Source organism: Mirounga leonina, unplaced genomic scaffold (assembly GCF_011800145.1).
Source record: "Mirounga leonina isolate KUSES-001 unplaced genomic scaffold, KU_Mleo_1.0 Mir_174, whole genome shotgun sequence".
NCBI lineage: Eukaryota > Metazoa > Chordata > Mammalia > Carnivora > Phocidae > Mirounga > Mirounga leonina.
The window spans coordinates 42994506-43015752 of NW_023270451.1; the positions used below are offsets into that span (position 1 = coordinate 42994506).

General features: G+C 37.0%; 1 protein-coding gene across 1 annotated transcript in view; it reads right to left on the reverse strand.

Annotated features, from left to right (window-relative positions):
• The window catches only part of HIBADH (3-hydroxyisobutyrate dehydrogenase), a 105364-nt gene that overhangs the window by 76516 nt on the left and 7601 nt on the right, over positions 1–21247 (reverse strand). The window contains exons 2-4 of the mRNA XM_035020803.1: positions 16663–16823; positions 8017–8126; positions 5443–5564 (exon numbers count right to left, since the gene is read on the reverse strand). Of these exons, the coding sequence (XP_034876694.1) occupies positions 5443–5564; positions 8017–8126; positions 16663–16823 (393 nt within the window). The remainder of the gene's footprint in view (positions 1–5442; positions 5565–8016; positions 8127–16662; positions 16824–21247) is intronic.

Below are 21247 nucleotides of genomic sequence, written 5' to 3' on the forward strand. Positions count from 1 at the left end.
GCAGACTGAACAGTATTTGGTCATTAGTCACAAACGATAGTTTTTAATTTGCTTTATGTCCAGCATTCATTATATAAGAGAACTGATCGCATTGGAATTAATCCTGTAGTAGCAGACCCTCTCTCTACACTTAAAAAAAAAAAAAAAAAGCACATATCCAGAACAAGGTGACTAAACGACGGACATGTGACATTAAAGAAGGATTACAACTTTCATAAAGATGTGATTTACACAAGACAGGTAAACAGATTAGGGCATCATATTTGAGGCCAGGGTCATGGGCTAATTTATATAAAGCCCAGTTAGCTTTCCTTTGATAACCACAAACTGATAAACAAAGGCATGGTGTCAGACATATGGGGAGTCAGTGTAAAGGTGAGTTAATTTAATAAACACTGAGCGCAATTACCTGCTAAGTCCTGGTGATACAAAGATAAATGTTTCACAAACATACCAAGCTTCTTCATACCTCAGAGCCCATACAGAGCAGTCTGCTCCACTGAAATACTCTTCCCCTGAAGTTGTGCACTCAGATATCTGCTTAATGATCACTTCCCCAGAGAAGACATCCTGTCCATTCTATGTAAAAGGACCTTCCCCTGAAGTCTTTGTTTCATTAAATGTTTACTCTGCCTTTTTTTTCTTCATAGCACTTCTAATTGAAATTATTTTTGTTTGTTTATTCTCTCTAATCCTACTAAATCACAATTCATGAGGCAAAAGATTTTGAATATCTTCAAAGCACTACCTCTAGTGTCTAGACCATACCCACCACATAAAAGTACTCAATAAATGCTTGTTGCATGAAATGAAGAATGAAGCGTGTCCCTTGCAATCAAGACATAATAGTAAAATTAGATAAGAGTATATAATCAGAAAACAGTATATAATCTTGTAAGAATTATATAAATAGAATAATATTAAGTACATTTCAGTGAAGAAAAAATGAAGACCTTCATTTTTAGAGTTACCTTCTTTCCCTAAAAGTTCTAGGCTCTTCCTAATATCAAGTGAATGTCTCTGAGTTTATTAACAGAAGTATAACAAAACTGAAACTAAAGGTGATAAGAGAATTATATAAGCTAACCAATTCCCTTTCTTCCTTGCTTAAAGACTATTTACTAAAGAACTGTCAAATCTAATTCCAAATTCCACTGGTTCCCCTTGGATGTAACTGGGAATCATTTATGAGGTTTCTAGGTAATCTTTAATATAAATTTTCCATTTCCAGAATTAAAAATTCTTCTGTTGCCCCAAATTCAACTGTGTAAGTCAAATCAGGTGTTACCCTCTCTCTAAATATCCATACAGATGAATATAAGGTAAAAGTCAAAGTAAGTTTTAGTAGCCACCCCAGAAAGGACAAAGACAGTATTTCTTTACAATGCCCAGCATGTTGCTATGGTCAAACTGTTTTTTTAAATTTCAATTAATCAACATATAATGTATTATTAGTTTCAGAGGTAGAGGTCAGTGAGTCTTATATAATACCCAGTGCTCATTACATCACATACCCTCCCCAATGCCCATCACCCACTTACCCATCCCTCCAGCAACCCTCAGTTTGTTTCCTATGATTAAGAGTCTCTTATGGTTTGTCTCCCTCTCTGATTTTGTCTTATTTTTTTTCTCTCTTCCCCTATGATCCTCTGTTTTGCTTCTTAAATTCCATATACGAGGAGTATCATATGGTAATTGTCTTTCTCTGATTGACTTACTTCACTTAGCATAATACCCTCTAGTTCCATCCATTATGATTAAACTGTTAAGAGTTCCCTTTCTGGTTGCTAAGTACCGGGAAAACTGCTGTGCTACATTATTTTGCACTTTGTAACAATTTACAAATCATTTTATTAGTATGTTTTACTAAATTCTAAACTTCTAATGTAAGAACTTTTACTTTAAGTTGCTCTGAATATATTCTACTTCTTTTATCCTACCCCCACCCTTGTGATCATAATCACACTTCCCAATGGCATCTAATATTACAATATAACATTCTGAACACAGTAACTACTTATCTTACTGATGTTAGAATATAGAGGCAGTTACTTGAACTTCAGAGAGAGGTCAATAATCTGGAGATAAATAAACTGGAGAACAGCCTGGGAGTGAGAAATAACTGCAGGACGGCTCAAAATATTTAACACTAACCCTGAATTTTAAAAATAGAAGATTCTTGATTCAATCAACCATACTTTATTACATGCTCACCAGGAGATATACACTGGAGATAGAAAGTTGAGAAAGACATGGTATCTGCCTTCTTCGGAGTCTAGTAGTAGAAGAAACAGGCACAAACATAAGCATAACACGGTGGTCCTTGCAGTGGCATAGATACTATACTATGGGGACATAGATGAGAGCCATGGAAAACAGCTTCACTGCTTTCAGGTATAATCCTGTTCAACTCCAAGTCCTTATACCTCAGAACAGATCCTATCCTAGTCAAATTCAAACATATTAGGAATATGTCAAAATATTACTTTACTTTCTCTTTTCCTGGACATTTATTTGATTAAACAGCACCAGCCAGTGGATCCAAAACAGGAAAGACCCAAAAACCCCTGGTTCAAGCCATCCGCAGAACAACAGACTCCTGATGGCCAGTTAATAAACATTCTAGGATGGGGTCAACACAATAAGACTGATCTGATCTCTCCAGAAGTCTCCTGATTTGAGAATAATGTCCTCTCAACCATTTCTTCCCAAATGACTCTGGAACAGAAATGTTAGGCCTCTCCCAGGTCAGAAGCTAACCTCTGAGAGTTAGAAAAGAAGGCAATTCTCCCCTCACCTCCCCGCCAAAAGTTTCACTACATGGCAGTGCCATAGCTAGCAAGACAGAAGACAGAGGACCAGCCACTAGATAAAACTGTTAGAAATGGGTTAATAGTAGGCCATTGCTTTCAAAAACAGAAAGGCTACCATACCACAGGGTGGGACTAAAGGGAAGAAGGTCTGATGGGAAGATCCTTAGACTGAGTTGGGAGAGTAAGATTCTAATTCTAGATTGGCTATCAAACTGGAGAACCCTAGGCAAGTCACTTAATTAACATCTTTGGATCTCAACTTCCCAAATGTAAAATAACAAAGTCAAATTAAATTACTGCTAAAGTCTCTCCCAATAATAAAACTCAATTCTAAAAGCAGAAAAGACACTTAAAAGCTAGACGTACTATTTAACCCCCAGCAGTCCATGAGAACACCATAATGAGACTTACTGAATTTTTACCAACTTACTTTTCCGGATCTTACTAAATATGGGTATCTCATACCAGCTCACCAGGGCAGCTACTTAGGTAACATTTAGGCAAACATTCTCCTTTGTAATCAGGAATAGAGAGATATAAGTCTGGGACCTGTTTACAGCAAACAAAACTCTTTTCTGGACTGGCTTAATAAACTTCATTTTGGCAACTCAGCTTTGGCATTAAAGTTGGCCTTTTATGCTAACTACAGGACTATCATTCTCCTTCGGAAAGGGTTTATAACAGACTAAGTAAGCACAGGTAGCACACTAATCGATACATTAAGTAACAAACATTTGTACGTAACTATGGCAATATCAACTATATTGGCTCTATCAGTTATCTACTGCTACACTACACCCCCAAACTTAGTGGGTTTATTTGCTCACAATCCTATGGGTGAGTAATTTAGACTACCTTAGCGGGGCAGTTCATTTGCTCATCAGGCCTGAGGTCACTAATACAGCTGCAGTCATCTGGGAACTTGACTCTAGCTGGATGGTCAAGATGGCCTCATTCCCATGCTTGGTGGTTAGCGCACGTCCCAGGTGGCTAATCCAGGCTTCTCTACGCAACAGCAGAAGAGTCCCCGTGAGCAAGACAGGGCAAGACTCAATGTACAAAGTGCTTTTCAAGTCTATCCTTGTGTAACATTTGCTAACATACCACTGGCCAAAGCAAGTCAGATGGCTCAAGTCAGAGTCAATGCAGCACATGGTCACACAGAGTGGATTCAGAGATGTGAGTCATTAAAGGTCATTACTATAACAATGTACCATACTAGCTGTTGGCTATTTTTAGCACTGTACTAAGATGGATGATTTTATAATTTAAGGACAACCTTCCATTTAGCAATCTTTATTTTCCTCTTAGAATAAATTAGAACTTTATAGAAAATAGTATTTCCTAATGCAGTGGGATGTGAGACAAATCTAGTCTTGGTCTTGAGCAAATGATTGGTTTCTTCAGTCCAGCCTTTCTAGAAAGTCTCCAACTAGAAACTAGTCTTCAACTACAAATTACATATGTACGTGTATATGTTTGTGTGTGTGCAGGTGTGTGTACCATTATTGATTACACAATAATTTTGGAACTTGCAAAATTATGGAAAATCATAATACCCATAATACTACCATTCCAAAATACCCAGATACCTACTATTAAGATTTGATATAATAATATGCTTTTAAAATTTTATTAGTGAGAATCCTTGTCCTCCGATTGAGATGATCATATGATTTTTAAGTATGTTAATGTGGCGAAGTAGATTTATAGATTTTCTAATATTAAGCCATTTGAGTACATAGGAGATAAACCTGATTGTAGTGTTTGATCTCTTTTATACACGGCTGGATTTAGTTTGCTAATGAACTTTTTAAAACTTTTTACTTCTGTATTCATGACTGATATACACCTAAAATTTTCTCTCTCATTTCTCTCTCTTTTTGATTGAAGTATCAGAGTTACAGGTCTGGTAGAATGAGCTGGGAAATGTCTCCTTTTTTTCTATTGTCTGGAAAAGTTCATATAAAATTGAAATGATCTGCTACTTGAAACTCTGGTAACATTTCACTTGTAAAAAATCATCTGGGCCTAAAGTTCCCTTGTGAAATGACTTTTTCTTTTTAACCACTTCCTCAGCTACTTTAAAGTTAAAAGATGATTCAAGGAGGGGCGCCTGGGTGGCTCAGTCAGTTGAGCATCTGTCTTCGGCTTGGGTCATGATCCCAGGGCCCTGGGATCGAGCCCCACATCGGGCTCCCTGCTAAGCGGGAAGGCTGCTTTTCCCTCCCCCTCTGTTGCTCCCCCTGCTTGTGTGCTCTCTCCCTCAAATAAATAAGTAAGTAAATCTTAAAAAAAAAAGATGATTCAAGCTAATTAATTACTTCTTGAATCTGTTCTGAAACGTTAAATTTTCTACGAATAGCTCTAGCCCTACCCACAGCAATTTGGACCAAAAGTTCACAATTCTTCAAAGTTGTGACATCCTTTCACCTGAACTTAGAACAAGCAACATATTTTGAGAATACTAAATAACAAAAGTGAGTTTTGTTCTTTGTTTTCAATGAGGAAATTGAGACTCCTTGTAACAGGTCTAAAAATAACTAGATATATCTTGGGTACCACAAAACTGTAATTGCTATTTCTGACAAATAGAAATAGGTGTGCATAGATTTTAGCTGCCACTTACCACCAGAAACAGGGGCATCCATGAAAACTGCTCCCATTTTCTCAACTTCTTTGGCCAATTCTTTTGAAACTGCAGGATCAATAGTACTGGAGTCTATCAGTAGTGAGCCTTTCTTCACTTTTCTAAGTAAATAAATAAAAATAATAGTTTTTTAAAACTATAAACCTATAGTTTACAATTCTGAATAAACATTTCATGCAACTACCTATAGAATTAGAATCTGCTAAAAGCTGCTACATATCAAGGAGGTCTTTGCTTTAGTATTAAAAGCATTATTAGAACTGCTTCAAAATCTCAAATCCATTTCCAGATCAATTAAAGTTCAAAGTAAACCCAAACTCTTTCAAACAAACCTAAATAATCTAATAAACTACATGGTATAAACTCTGGTTTCAGGTGAAATACACAATACCATAATAATATAGGTAGGCAATTTAAAACACCTATTAACTTTAAAATGCAAGCTTTAAAGAACTTTTTATAATTTGGTAGGATTTAAATTTTTGTTTGTAAAGTAGCTGGGGCTCTTTAAAAAGTATTCTATTTATCTTTAACAAGCCATATTGCAAATTTCACATATCCATGTCATTTCCACTAGGTAGAAGAAACATAAACCACTGAAATTTAGCCATCTGCTTCAGGGTGGCATACTCTTCAGTAACTACCGCTTTTTAAAGATAAAATAAAACATCAAAGAAGCAGAAAGGAAAATAAAGGAATGGACCTGGAAGTCTCGCAGATAGTTTTTTTGTTCTTTATGGTAAATGTATACACATACATTGGCAAAGCAGGGAAACAGTCTTTTCTTCTATCATATTTTACATCAGTAGTAAATGGCATTCTTATAAGATATTTTTGTTTGTACTGTAAGTGCAGATTATATCTATCTACACGGTTCCTTTATAATCTATGCCTATCTACGCTGGCTAGGAAACTGACCTAAGTTATCATTTATTTAAAGGGCTATGGCTTACCTTTAATTCAAACTTCCCAAAGTCCTTACTACAGATTAACTAACGCAGATAACACTTCATCATAATTATGACTGAAAAATTAGAAATGAATAAATATAAATATTGAAAGAGAAAATAGAAAATCATCGCTAAAAAACTATTAAAGAAAAATCCTTTATAGAAAAAATAGCATCCAAAATGCTTTAAACAAAAATTTTAATAAACATATGAATTGATCTGGTCCAAATGCAATGATTGGGTATATTCCACAGAAAAGAAATAGCATGCTCTATTACAGATCACCTCAGTATGTGGAAGTTTCACTTTATGTGAAAAATAAGAATTACATTTACCAGTGTTGTATGATACTAATATTCTTAAGCTCTTAAATCTTTAAGCAAATGGGAAACTGTCTCAAAAATTACATATGCACTAGGTATGGGGAAAGGATTCCAACCCAGAAGAAAATAAAGAACTACCCATGAAAAGCAAATTATAGTTCAACGTAAAGCCGCATTCTCTGAAAGCACTCCTAGACAAAATTCCTTGCTAGATGACCACCATATTCCTTAGTAAAGAATATTAATAAACACAGGATTTTGTCTCCAAATTTTTAGTAACTTTTCCTAGACAGGCAACACAGGGCCATAACTGGGGCAGACTAGACAATGAGACAGCTAGGTTACCTCAGGACCACACACACCATGGGCCTGAAGTCTCCATCCAAAATGAGTGCCTTTCAACCTTCCCTGAAATCTAAACATTTATCTTATCAGTTTTCTGCCTAATATCCAAGTGTCTTTTGCTTCCAAGTTTGTTAGTTTTCTAAAGCAATTCAATTCCCAAAAACCTCATATTTCATGTATTATAGCTTCATGAAATTAAACCCTTTCTTTTAGTCCTACATATGTCTACAGTTTTTTCTAGCTCTTTGCTGAAATTCAACAACAAAACAAGTTAGAAACAGGAACCAGTAAGACCAGGAAATTAAATCAGAAATTCAACCACTGTCATTTTAACACAACCACAAGGATTTGGCAATAGGCAGAATTAAACCAAAGGTTCTCAAAGCCAGGGAAGCTAAGCACTGGCTAGAAAACTCTGACCTAAATTACATTTTATTTAAAGAGCTCCTGCTAACCTTTAATTCCAACTTTTCGAAGTTCTTACTACAGATGTACTAACCCAGAGGACATACAATAACTTTTTATAATATAATAAAATGTTAAATAATGGTGTTCTTTCCAATGTTTGGTTTTATTTTTCACAGAAACCTTTTCCTGAATTTCTATAAACCATAAGAAAATTATGCTTGTAACATCTGTACAGTTTAAAATGCAAGCTTTAAAAGTCTCTTAAACATGTTAGTGATGAAAGCATAAGGTTAATGCAAGAGTTAAGGAAAGAAACAGAAACAAAAAAAATTATTCCCAAAAGTCACATACTTGCTTTCAGTGAAAAAATAAACCCTTTACAATGAGAGAGAAACCACATCATTCACTTTTAAGAAAACAGTATAGAAAGGTTTAACAAACATAATTGTAATTTCCTAAAGTGTTAACAAATGTGAAATTCATGGACTATCATAACAAGAAAATTTCCATGGTTGAGAAATACATACTTTAGAATTCCATTCGCTCCAGAATAAGCTTCTATTGCATTGATACTGGTGGGCAACATTGTAATAATTCTGTCAGCTTTTTCAGCTACATCTGCTGGGGAAGACACTACCTTTAAAAAAAATTACAAAGGCACATTATTTAAATTAAAATGGAAGCAGTTCCTAGAGCACAAGTAGGATCCACTTTTTATGCATGCTGACAACAGAGACCGTGAATAAAACTAATTCTTGTTTCCAAATGACAAAAAAAAAAAAAAAAAGGTTAATGCCTAAAATAGAGTCCATTCCTTATACACATATAGATGGAGTTTCTATGGAATTGAATCTACTGTTTATTTTAAAAAGTGTGAAGTGAGTTGAAGGGGAAAGGGCAAAACCCAACAGTCCTGGGAACGGACGTACTTCTCATGGATTCCTCCAACTTGGATTCTGAAACAGCATACTTTTTCGTAGATGCTTTGACTAAGAAAAACATTCAAGTGCAACAGGGATGGTAGCTGAACTCCAGGATTCACCAGTGATTCCACAGGCAGCAAAATCCCCTAGCAAATTCTCAAGCCCCGATTACCATCATCCTCCACTCTCCATTTTCAATGGAAAAAAAAGCAAAAAATTAAGCCTGTATGGAAATGAAAAGGTCAGGACAAGGATATGAGCACTTTCTGCATTAACTGTAAGTACTACCATAAAGGCTGAGCATGTGAGCTACCAGGACTCATGTGGAAACTGTAGATACAAGAAAGACATACAAATAGGCATCAAGGTACACTCTCATTTCCACCCTCATTTCTGCCTTATGATGACCATAAACATACTGTCAAGGAAAGTTACTGTTCATCCTCTGTTTGTGTGCATGCATGCAGAGATGTACACGCCCTCACCGGCGTTCCCCAAACCCCTGCTCTCTCTCACACATGCCCTTCCTTGATACACCTGGCCAGGGAGTTGGCAACCAAAGAAGTCAGAAGAGACTGGAGCTCACTTCTTGATTCAAACTCTCCTTTAACAAAAATAATCCGTCATCCCACCTGTCATGAAAGCTTCATCTCTCCTAAAAAAAGACAAAGGGGGGCACCTGGGTGACTTAGTCAGTTAAGCATCTGCCTTCGGCTCAGGTCAGATCCCAGGGCGCTAGAATCGAGTTCCACATTGGGCTCCTTGCTCAGAGGGGAGCCTGCTTCTCCCTCTGCCTGCCGCTCCCCCCGCTTGTGCTCTCTCTCTCTGACAAATAAATAAAATCTTAAAAAAAAAAAAAAAGACAAAGGACTGTCTGGAGGATAACTGAAGACTTCTTTCTCTGTAGAATGATGTACACATGTATGAGAAATGGACATATTTTCTGCTAGGAAATGTGAACTGCCATGTAAGCAACCTACAAATGGGAATGCCTCTGATTTTTGTGTGGCGGAATGATACCTAACATTTTTTTTGTCTTTGATATGCAGTTGATGAAAGTGGAATGGAAAGGCAAACAGTGTGTAATCTAAGTATTATGAGCTAGAGGTAATCACAATTCAATTTTCCCTAGAAGACTATTAGCTTCGAAATCAAATTTGAGACAAACACAGTTTTAACATAAAGTAATTTAGTAAGTCATACTTTAAAATTTCAGGCAGGGGCACCTGGGTGGCTCAGTCGTTAAGCGTCTGCCTTCGGCTCAGGTCATGATCCCGGGGTCCTGGGATCGAGCCCCGCATCGGGCTCCCTGCTCAGCAGGAAGCCTGCTTCTCCCTCTCCCACTCCCCCTGCTTGTGTTCCCTCTCTCGCGTGTCTCTCTCTGTCAAATAAATAAATAAAATCTTAAAATAAATAAATAAAAATAAAAATAAAAAATAAAATAAAATTTCAGGCAATCAATATCCTAATACTCTGTGTATTAATATTAAATGCTAACATAAAATATCTCCGACCCTAAAACAAAAAAAGAGATACTCCTTCTTTCAATGTTTCATTCTAAAGGCAGAATGGCATTTTAGAGTCTACAATGTACACTCAACAGTACATTTTGATACATCCTCAGGATTTGCCCTAAACATTTTCGGGAAAAAAATTTTTTTTCTGTGAAATTACAAAGAAATACTTCAGTCAAGTAAAAACCTTTCCTACGCCCAAATAAATGCTGAGATTCAAAAAGAGGCAACTATTTGCTGGCAAACAGTTCACATTTACTCAAGAAAAACAGAGCTGAGTAAGATGAGTATAAGAAAAGGAAAAGTTACAGTAGTATTTCTCTACTCCTGGACTGCATTAAAAATATGAGTACAGAGAAAGCCTCATCTTTTCACCTCTCCTTCAGTGAAGTAATACATACAATGCAAAACAACGGCATACCTTTCAGTGGTCTTTCCTTCCATCTCAGCTCCATGTCTCTTGATCTTTCCGAGACCCCGTGGTAAGCCCTGAGGTCTAAGAGTCAATTTCAGACTTTCTCTTAGGAATTCAGTGAGTCTCTTCCATTGAAGGAAATTCAATTCTACCCAGATGACTCCTTGAGAGGTGCCCTCAGGGGCACCAACAATTAGTTCACAGATCTAAGTATACTTCACACCTCCAAGCTTCTCGTACCCATGAACTGGCAGTGCCAATTCATGCAACTGCCAAGTGCATGGGGTGACCAATCAGCCCCCTGCATCCCTAGCATCTGCTTCTTGGGATGCCTGGGTTGCCAGAGTCCTGCTAACCCCTCAATTATATATTATATAGTGTCAAAGCTCACAGGTCCGGAAAAAACACACAATGATAGTGATAGCTGGAATGTCACCACCGTATTGGCCACAACTGCTCCGTATCTAATGACTATATACATTTGGTACATTATAATAACAGTCTCTAATTTGCACTACAGAAGGCATGTTTGTTAGACAGATACATAGACATGTGTGTCCAGCTATTCAACTCATCTTGACTTCCATGTGATGACTTCAAGACTGAAATAACTGACTGACAAAATTTGGCCACGACTCAAAAGCTGGGGGGAAAAAAAACAAACCTTGTTGCCAGCCTGACACTAACCACAAAAGCCTTTAGGAGCCAAACTAATTAGAGTCCCTACAATTACATTTACTAATTGAATGGATAAGCAAAGACAGCATGGATCAGTGAAAGGAACACTAATTTGGGAAACCAGAGACCTAGGTTTAGTTGCAGCTCAGCCACTAAGCCCATGTGTGGTTTTGTGAAAATCACTTAACCCCTCTGCCTTCAGTTTCTGAATCTACAAAATAAGAATAGTGATTTGGGTTATCTTTAGGGGGTTCTATCTCCAAAGTAGAAAGGAAACTTAGGTAAAGAAATATTTCACTTAAGGTCTAGAAAGGTAGAGCCTCTGTGAAAAAGGGCTCATGGGATATGATCAGTACAAAGGTACAGCATTAACAAGACTCTTCCGCACCTCCCTGTCTGTGGATAGTCACTGACCTGGCTGACTCTGGGCCACTGCTCTGCTCTGTCTGTCATGATCACCCAGAAAGATCTCTTGCTAATTCCATCTGCTTCATTCTTAAATTATTATGAATTAAGATGACTCTACTTTTCCATTATCTCAATTTTAAGTACAGGAGATTGGTTCCTTTGTGTATCACGATATCTCCAGTCTTTGAGAATTTTTGCAGCCAATTTCTCTGGATTTAGATTCATCTGTATACTAGTACCCATCAATGGCAGGTATGCAATACAAGGAGTAGAAGACTGGATGAATTAAAGACAAAATCTGGGGTGTCTGGGTGGCTCAGATGGTTGGGCGTCTGCCTTCGGCTCAGGTCATGATCCTGGGGTCCTGGGATCGAGCCCTACATCGGGCTCCTGGCTCAGCGGGAAGCCTGCTTCTGCCTCTCCCACTGCTCATGCTCTCTCTCTCTCTGTGTCTCAAATGAATAAATAAAATCTTTAAAAATAAATAAATAAATAAAAATTAAAAAAAAATAAAGACAAAATCCGCTTTGCTGGGTGGGAGGAAGGAGGGAGCATCGGAGCATGGAGGCCCAGAGTAATCTGAGGGAATTGTACCTCCTCTTTACATTATCCACTGGAAGGAGACAACTGTTAACTAGTTGCTTTCCACAAAGGAAAATCTCATTGTCTCTTCCAAATAAAACAGTCACAAAAATTAAGCTCAGCATGGCTTCCAAGTAAGCCAAATGGGTAAAAGAAACTTGCTAAGAAACAAGATGATCGTGACCTTGGTTAAACCTGCCACTCTGTGTTTTTTTAATCTTTCCAAGTAGAAAAGCACACTGTTACTGCAAAATTACACTACACTTGAAAAACTGACAAAAACAGCTTGTACCTACATCTTGAAACATTTGGTCAACAATGACAGAGCCCACTCTGTCATGAAATGAGGCTTTTAAAGTCCTCATTTAATAAGATCTGAGTGGATGCCAGCTTAGATCCCAAGAGAATTACTTAACTAAACATGCTCAGCCTTACAACCCTGGAACAAGATAGCTTCCAAGTTTTCAAAGAGAAAACAAAAGAAAAGACAATCTAATTAAGCCTACTTCAACCAGAAAACTCACACAGGAATGGTGTAAAAGTCCCAAGACTTTTGGCACAGATCAGCAGCATCTCCAAGGAAATTCCTAAACAATGAAAATGAAGCACAAGTCATATGCCCTTGACGCTAATGCTTAAAAAGAGAAGTTGCTATCTTCTGCAAAATGAAAGTGGGATGGAAGGGACAGTGCAGAATGTATTCTTAAACAGGGATGCTACCAAATCACTTTATCTCCTAGTTTGGTTTTAATTTTTACCATCATTCTTTCATTTAAAAATATGTCTATAGGGTGCTGCCTTGGCTCAGGTCATGATCCCAGGGTCATGGGATCCATTCCCACATCGGGCTCCCTGCTCAGGGGGGAACCTACTTCTTCCTCTCCTCCCAGCTTGTGCTTTATCTCACTATCTCTGCTCTCTCTCTCTCAAATAAATAAATATTTAAAATATACATATATATATATATATATCTATAGTTCTCTTCCAAAGCACTCTGGACTCAGTGACTCGGCCAAGACAGTGGTATGTTTCTATGAGTGGTGTTGGGGAATGAAGATTTGGGAGACAGATGGTAGAGATACAACAACAACCACCGTAACAACAGTAGTAAGAATAGTAACATCAGTAATAGCACGCTGTAGATGCCAGGTTCTCCAGGACTGAAAAGGTACTATTAAAATCCCCATTTTATAAAATGAGGAAATTTAAGTAGAGAGAGGTTAAATAATCTGTCCAAAGTTACACAGCCAGCAAATGGTAGAGCTGAGATTTAAGCCCAGGCAGTCTGGTTCCAGGGTTTATGTTTTTATACCACTGCATTAACAATTTATCGATTCATGATTTCTAATAAACAAAGGCTTCATAATTACATTTGTAATATAGGTTACCTTCTTAGAAAAGATTCTAAAAGTTGAAATGATGCATCGTGGTAGGTTAAACCTGAGTTTCCAACAGAAATAAGGATATAATAAAGGGATACTGAAAGAGGAATGCCCACATTTTTTGTGGAAATAACCAAAATTAACATATCTAACCAAGTATAAATACCCTGTTAGAATAACTTTTTTTTTTTTTTTTTAAGTAGACTCCATGCCCTCCATAGAGCCCAACATGGGGCTTGAACTCACAACCCTGAGATCAAGACCTGGGCCGAGATCAAGAGTCAGATGCTCAACTGACTGAGGCATCCAGTTGCCCCAAATTAACACTTTTTTAAAAGTAAACTCTATGCCCAGTATGGGGCTTGAACTTACAACCCCAAGATCAAGAGTCACATGCTCTACCTACTGAGCCAGCTAGACGCCCCTAGAATAGGTTAAATTGATTAAATACTATCAAGCATGTCAAACATTTTTAACATGTCAAAGTTTTTATTTCCTTCATAATCCATATACTATGTTCTACTACTAGATTAGGCTTAAAGAAGACCTCCAGGGGTGGAACTTTCTAAAGCATTTCTTCACCTGGAACTGCAGGTGGCTATCAGGTACCCTGAGGGGAATGAGGAGCCTCGGAGCAAAGCAGACAACAGGCAGACAGAAAAGAATCTGATTATATCTGTGCCCAAAATTCAGCTGTGACTTGGGTCAGACCACTCCCCAACTCTTCAGTTACAAGAAACAGTAAGTCCCCACTTTTTGCTTTAAAAAAAAGCACTTCTTCAAGGAAATGTCCAAAGATCTTTAGAACCAGGTATCTCTATTTTGGTACTTTCTCTCCCTGCAAATTTCTCACTGAAAGCACCGTTAACATTAGAAATCAACTAGCCAGTCTATGCAATCGTTGGGGGAAAAAAACTCGTTTTCTTTGGCAGCCATTTTATAAGCTTCACCTGACATAGTAATGTTGGGAGAAGGGGGGACACCTGTCCTTAAAATGAAAGTGTCAACACAAAAAGACTCTGAATTGTTGAACCCTTAAATGCTTCATTGCACTACTGTGCATAATGGCAAGAAGTTTCAAGGTTTTATACACCTACATTTTTCCATCCCATTCTAAGTCTGGTCTTTGCTGTTAGTAGATTGAAACTCATTTTTTTCTTTTACCCAACATTTTTTAAAATTAAATATAGCTATGAAATAATAATGCTGACATTTTAATATATCAGAACTTATTCATCCAAATTGTTACTTTTTAAAATAGCCCTCTTAGGAAATCACACTTGTTCAAATGACAATGCCACCATTCAAAACGTTTTTTAGGCTGCCAGCATAAAGTATTTAACAAATGTTTTCATTTTATTATGGCATGATACTTACCCTCAGGCCCAAAGCTTTCTTATCCTTTAGCCTTCTCCTTTCATTCATCTAAGTTTCACATTCTCCTACCCTCTACTGCTGTTATAATCAATACTCAGAGGACCTCACAGAGTCAAGGTCACAGGGGAACCAGAGATGTGGGGAAGAGAAGATGTGGGAAAAGAGGATTCTCTCTTCCAGGCTCTTGCCTCAGTGTGAACCATCCACAGAACTTTTCCCACCATGTGCTGGGGGCAGGGATGGGAACTCCAGACGAGAAGCTAAGACAAGTCTTTACTCTTCACTAATCTGGGAGGAGCAGCTACCCAGAATCCATCTTTTTTCCTTCCTCATACCCACTTATATATCTCAAGGAAAAAGAAAATCCAGTAACTAAATCTGTGTCCTAGAATCTTCTCATTTCTATTTAGGAATCTGAGAGATCCTGTCTCTACAACATTCATTTCAGACTACACCATTTCTGTTTAGAGGTGAGCAAAGATTATACACAATATTTTTATAGTTCCTCTGAGACATGAAATGACTCTTAACAGTTATAGTTCCCTACCAGAAACTGACTCTTAACACTTAATAATTATTCCCCCCCCCAAAAAAACCGCTTCAGTACTTTATTATAGTCAAAATGCAATTTTAATAGAAACTTCCTTGTACTATTATTTAGTCTTGCCACCTGAGACACCCCTAACACCCTGCCACATCCAACTCAACCTGTTTTATTCTCCATAGCACTAGGTGGACTGCTAGACATACAGGAGGTATTCAGAAATTCTATCCTAAAGTAGAATTCTACCCTAAAGTAGAAATCTCTAGAAACTTAAACCTGCTCTTTACATAGGCATTACGTTTCTTAGTATTTACTTCAAGTCTATCATCCAGAAGTGGGCTGTTTAATTTTATTTTTTCTCTCACTTTTTTCTATATTTCTTAGGAAATATTTAGTACTCTCCCAATTCTGGGATTATATTCAGCCCTTACTTTCCACTCTACAACTTGCACAGAATTTCCTTCACATCTCAAAAAAACAAAACTCTAAATTCAGTTACTAATACATAATCTCCTGTCATGTGAGTTATTGATAAAGTTTAACAAATCCAAACAGGAACTGACCAGTAGATGTTATCATCTAACAGGATATACTCTAGCCCCCAAATTCTTGAAACAACAATGATAGCCTAAGAACAAAACACTAGAGATATGTCATAACTCAGCTCTGTACTTCATTATGGCATATAGTGTTGCTAGGTTGTCTCCTGCTTTACGGCCAATAACATATTTATTCACAAAGTACTGCCATACAATATTTGTGAAGTACATTCACATATATTCTCATTGAAGCCTCATAATCTAATGACACAGGTTGTCATCATGCCCATTTTATAGATGAGGAAAACAGCTGAGGTGAAATAACATGCCCCCAGTAAGAAAGCAGGTGAGTATCTAAGTTGGGATTCAAACTAAGTTTCCTATCCCTAAGCCTATTCTTGTCCTAAGACAAATTGTGCCTCTCAATAAGATGAGAAGCTATTTCCACCAAACTACCTGCTTTCACAGCATAATCAGTAAAGTTACTGTCTCAGAAAACTGATACATAGCCAAGGCAAGCACAATGACCCGACCTGGGAAATGTTCCCAGTCACCTGCCAAAGAATAGATCGCCTCAATCTTTGTTGCACAGATAGATATTGGATGAAAGTTAACAATAATAATATATATATATATACACACACATATATACACACTTGTAATGTATATATATGTATATAAAACAACAAATATATAACATGTATAAAATTAACAGTGAAATAGGTTTATAATTCCATTGGGTATACTCCTCAGTTGTCATATTTATTTTTAAACATCAAAATCTAGAACCAATCTAAAGAAAAGGACTTACCTGTTCACCTGCATCTTGAAACTCTTTGCATGCATCAGGGAACACATCATAAATAATGAGTGGATAGCCATGTTTCATGAGGTTTTTTGCCATTGGATTCCCCATGTTGCCCAGTCCAATGAATCCAACTGGAGTCTTAGAAGCCATTGACCTAGAACACACTGATTTCAATAAATTACTTTCAGTAGGGGCAGTGACATTTCTTATTGTAAACGTTCATTCAATATTAGTAAGTCAATTGCTACTGAGATGTTTTCTATTTTTAAAAAAACCTTTAAAATGCTAGTTTTAAACTAATGATCTAATCACATTTAAAGACATCAACCATGTATAGACAAACATATAATTATTTAGTTCTGCAGGAAACAACTATACAATTTTAAGCAATCTCTCCTGTTTTCTACCTCTATTAATATCCCTTTACCATTTTTAACAATAAATTTTAAAATGTTATCATTTCTAAAATATGTACTTTACCTATTATGTGAAGTACTCTAGATTCTTCATATCTATATTATCTCCTTTAATAATGTATATGACAAACTGAAAATATTCCATAAAACATGTATCTTGGACAAGGTCCAAGAATGGAAAAGTTTTTTACCTTCTCACCCCCACATTTATAGAAATCATCCCCTCCAATGGTATAAAAAACATCTTAGTAAAATGTTAAACCAACTAAGTCACCATTTTATAAATTGGGTTATAGGGGAGAAGACGGGGATGCTTCCATAGGCTTTAAATGGCAAGGGTAATAGTTTCAGTGCCTTGGGCTAATAACTCCATGCACTTTCAGAGAAGAGACATTTCCATTTACAGAAAAGGAATTGTTTTTAAAAAGCTGTAAGCAGGTTTTGTTTGATTTTCTTCTTTTTCACAGAAGGCCTTTTGAAATCATACTGGGGCACACAATGCAAAGTAATGCTTTTTGCAAGAGAGAGCAAATGGACTTTGCACTGCCTTGAAAATAACCTTAAACATCATTTCATTTCTAGATTTAGAACTCCACTCAACAAGTATTTACTGCATGAAGTACTATGACAGAGGCAGAGATAGACATAAGCAAGATACATATAGTCCTTGCCCTTGAGAAGCTCCCAGTCTACTGAGAGAATAATTCCACTTGCCCTTTCCCCTGCCATTGAAAGCTTTATTTTTCCTTTGTCTTTCAAGGACTCCAGTTACAAAACTGTGTAGTGCACCAACTAATCACAGTCACCCTTTTAAGTTTCAGATGCTCTCAACTGATGGATCCCTGCTCTTCCTTGAATTTAATCGAAATGCAATGAGATTTCCTAAAAGCAAATTATTTGAAGCCCTAAAGCTTAAGAAATAGAGGTCTTGAGAGAGACAAACCATAAGAGACTCTTAATCATAGGAAACAAACTGAGGGTTGCTGGAGGGAGGTGATGGAGGGGGATGGGGTAAGTGGGTGATGGACACTGGGGATGGTATGTGTTGTAATGGGCACTGGATGTTATATAAGGCTAATGAATCACTCCTGAAACAAATAATACATTATATGTTAATTAATTGAATTTAAATTTAAAAAGAAAAGAAATAGAGGTCTTCTGGGGTGCCTGGCTGGCTCAGTCGGTCAAGCATGCAACTCTTGATCTCAGGGTTGTGAGTGTGAGCCCCATGTTGCGTGTAGAGATTACTTAAAATAAAATCTTAAAAAAAAGAAACAGAGGTCTTCTTGGGTTAGAAGCATATTTAATTCCTTTTAACTTGATGATTGACTCTAACATTGCCATTAAATATGGGTGTCATTCTTGTGCAACATCACCTTACCAGTGCTAAGTTTAACACCGTGAGTATAATAGGATTCCTGTGTCTGACTTTCTGGCCCACAAGGGGTTCAATGACAGAGAAATGACACCTAACTGAAATGTTATGATATTAAACAGAATGAGAAGCATACTTTGTAAGAGAACTCTAGCATTAATAACTAATGATGATGCTAATAACTATTGTACCTGAGTATGGTATTAAGCTTGGAAAGGTATCATTTAACTAAAATTATTAGAAATTAGGACGATGGTGATTTAAAAACAGTTAATTTAACAGGCAACTCTAGGTCAAACAGTTAAGTATGGCAAGGTAGAACCACAATTCATTCACACATTCAACAAATATGAAGCAACTATTATGTACTGTGCCAGATGCCACAGAAGACATAATGACATACAGTCCTTGCTGTTAACAAGCTTAAAATCCAAAAGGAAATAAACTATGTACACAAATATTAAAACAATAAAGTTGAAGGTAAGTATAAAAAACAATGCTGACGTAAAGGAGAATTCATCTGGTTTAAGCACGTAAAGAAGGTAGCACGTGACCTAAGTATTCTAGGATTTCAAATGGGAAGGAGAGTAGGAAGGAAGGGAACTCCATATAAAAAAGAACATGAGTATATGCAAGGAAATAGGAAAGCCAAGAAAAAATAAATAACAGTAAAAATTATTCTTGGCAATTTTACTACATGCCAGATACTTACTAAACACTTTATAAATAGCACTGTCATCATATTCTATCATTAAGCCTCCTTTCAGCTGACAGCCCGGACACTTAGTGAATTTAAATAAAATGCCCAAGACTATAGTAAACTGCAATGCCAAGATTCAAATCCAGCCAATCTGACTCTAGGTTCTTCACTTTTAACCACTATATGACACTGCCCTTCATTCTGCCTAGAGGATCCACAAAGAAACAAAACAACATGAATTAAGACTGAAAGAAACAATGTGGGGCGCCTGGGTGACTTAGTCGGTTAAGCATCCAACTCTTGATTTCAGCTCCGGTCATGATCTCAGGGTCGTAGGATGAAGCCCGCAACAGGCTCCACACTCAGCAGGGAATCTGCTTGAGATTCTCTCTCTCCATCTCTCTCTGCCCCTCCCCACTGTGTGCTCTCTCTCTCTAACATGGATGGACAGATCTAAAGAAGAAAAGAAAAAAAGAAAAAGGAAAAGAGAAACAATGCAACCATAACGTGGAAGACTGGGAAGCATGCTAAACAATTTGACTATATTTTTTAAGGAAGAGGTACTGCCACAGGCAGCAATCTCTTTGACATCATCAGCCTTAGCAACATTTTTCTAGATGTCTCCTCTGGCAAGACTAACAATAAAAATAAACCACTGAGACTAATATAAAGACTAATATAAAAGTAACAGTAATACTACCAGAGGTCTCTCTTTGTCCATTTGAGCTGCTATAACAAATATACCATAGTCTGAGTGGCTTAAACAACAAACATTTATATCTCCCACCTCTGGAAGCTAGGAAATCCAAGATCAAGGTGGCAACAGATCCAGTGTCTGGTGAGAACCCACTTCCTGGCTTGCATATGGTCATCTTCTTATATCCTCACATGGCGGAGAGCAGAAAACAAGAGGACAAGTTCTCCTCTCTTTTTATAAGGATACTAATCCCATTTGTGAGGGTTCCGCCCTCATAACCTAATTACTTCCCAAAGGCCTCATCTCCTAATACCATCACAGTGGGGGTTAGGATTTCAACATCTAAAAGAGGGAGGCAAACATTCAGTTCACAATTAAGGTCATAGTATAATAAAAGGTGGTGGCCTTAGAAAAGACAGATACGAAAAATATTTCAAAGGCAGAAGTAAAAGGACATAGCAATAGATTGGATTATGGGCTAAAATAAGGGAAAGATCAAAGATGACAGCAAGAAAATAGTGCTATCAATAACCTAAGTGGAGAAATCGAGAAAGAGAGCTATCTCCATTTTAAATAAAGTAACTATGAACTGTCAATGAGCTGAAAGATGTCCCACAGACTTAGAAATATTATAACCAATTATGATCATCTCAAAGATAGGATGAGAAAAAAAGACACATATTTGGTAACAATCTGCTTTAAGGCGAGAACTGAAATTGTGGCAGTTGATAGAACTGCCAAATGAGAGTAAAGGAGACCGAAGAACAAAGTCCAAGGGAACATCAGCATTTAGAGGTCAAAAAGAAGAAGAGACCAACTCTGAACCGTCAAAGATGTTTAAATTAGGGGACAAGGATATTAAAAGTTATAATAACTGTAGTCTGTATGTTCCAAAAGTAGAGATATGAAAGACACAAAAAAGACCCAAAATCGAATTTCATAAGATGAAAACGAACATATGTAAGATGAAAATCACACTGGATTAAAAGCAGAATAGATACTGCAGAAGAAAGGATTAGTGCTCTTAAAGACATAGCAATAGAAACTATGCAAAACAACATGCAGAGAGAGAACCTAAAGAATAAAAAGAACATTAGTGAGCTGTGAGACAGCTTCAACTAGCCAAATACACATGTCACTGGAGTCATCAAATGAGAGAGAGAAGTAGAGACAAAAAAAAAATACATGAAGAAATAACAGCCAAAAATGTCCAAATTTGATGAAAACTATAAACCGCCCCACCATACCACATTCAAGAAGCTCAATGAACCCCAACACAGGAAACATAAACACAACTATACCAAGACACATCATAATCAAAATGCTCAAAAGCAGCCAGAGAAAAAGACATTATATGCAGACAAGCAAAGATAAGGCAGATTTCCTGTCAGGAACAAAGC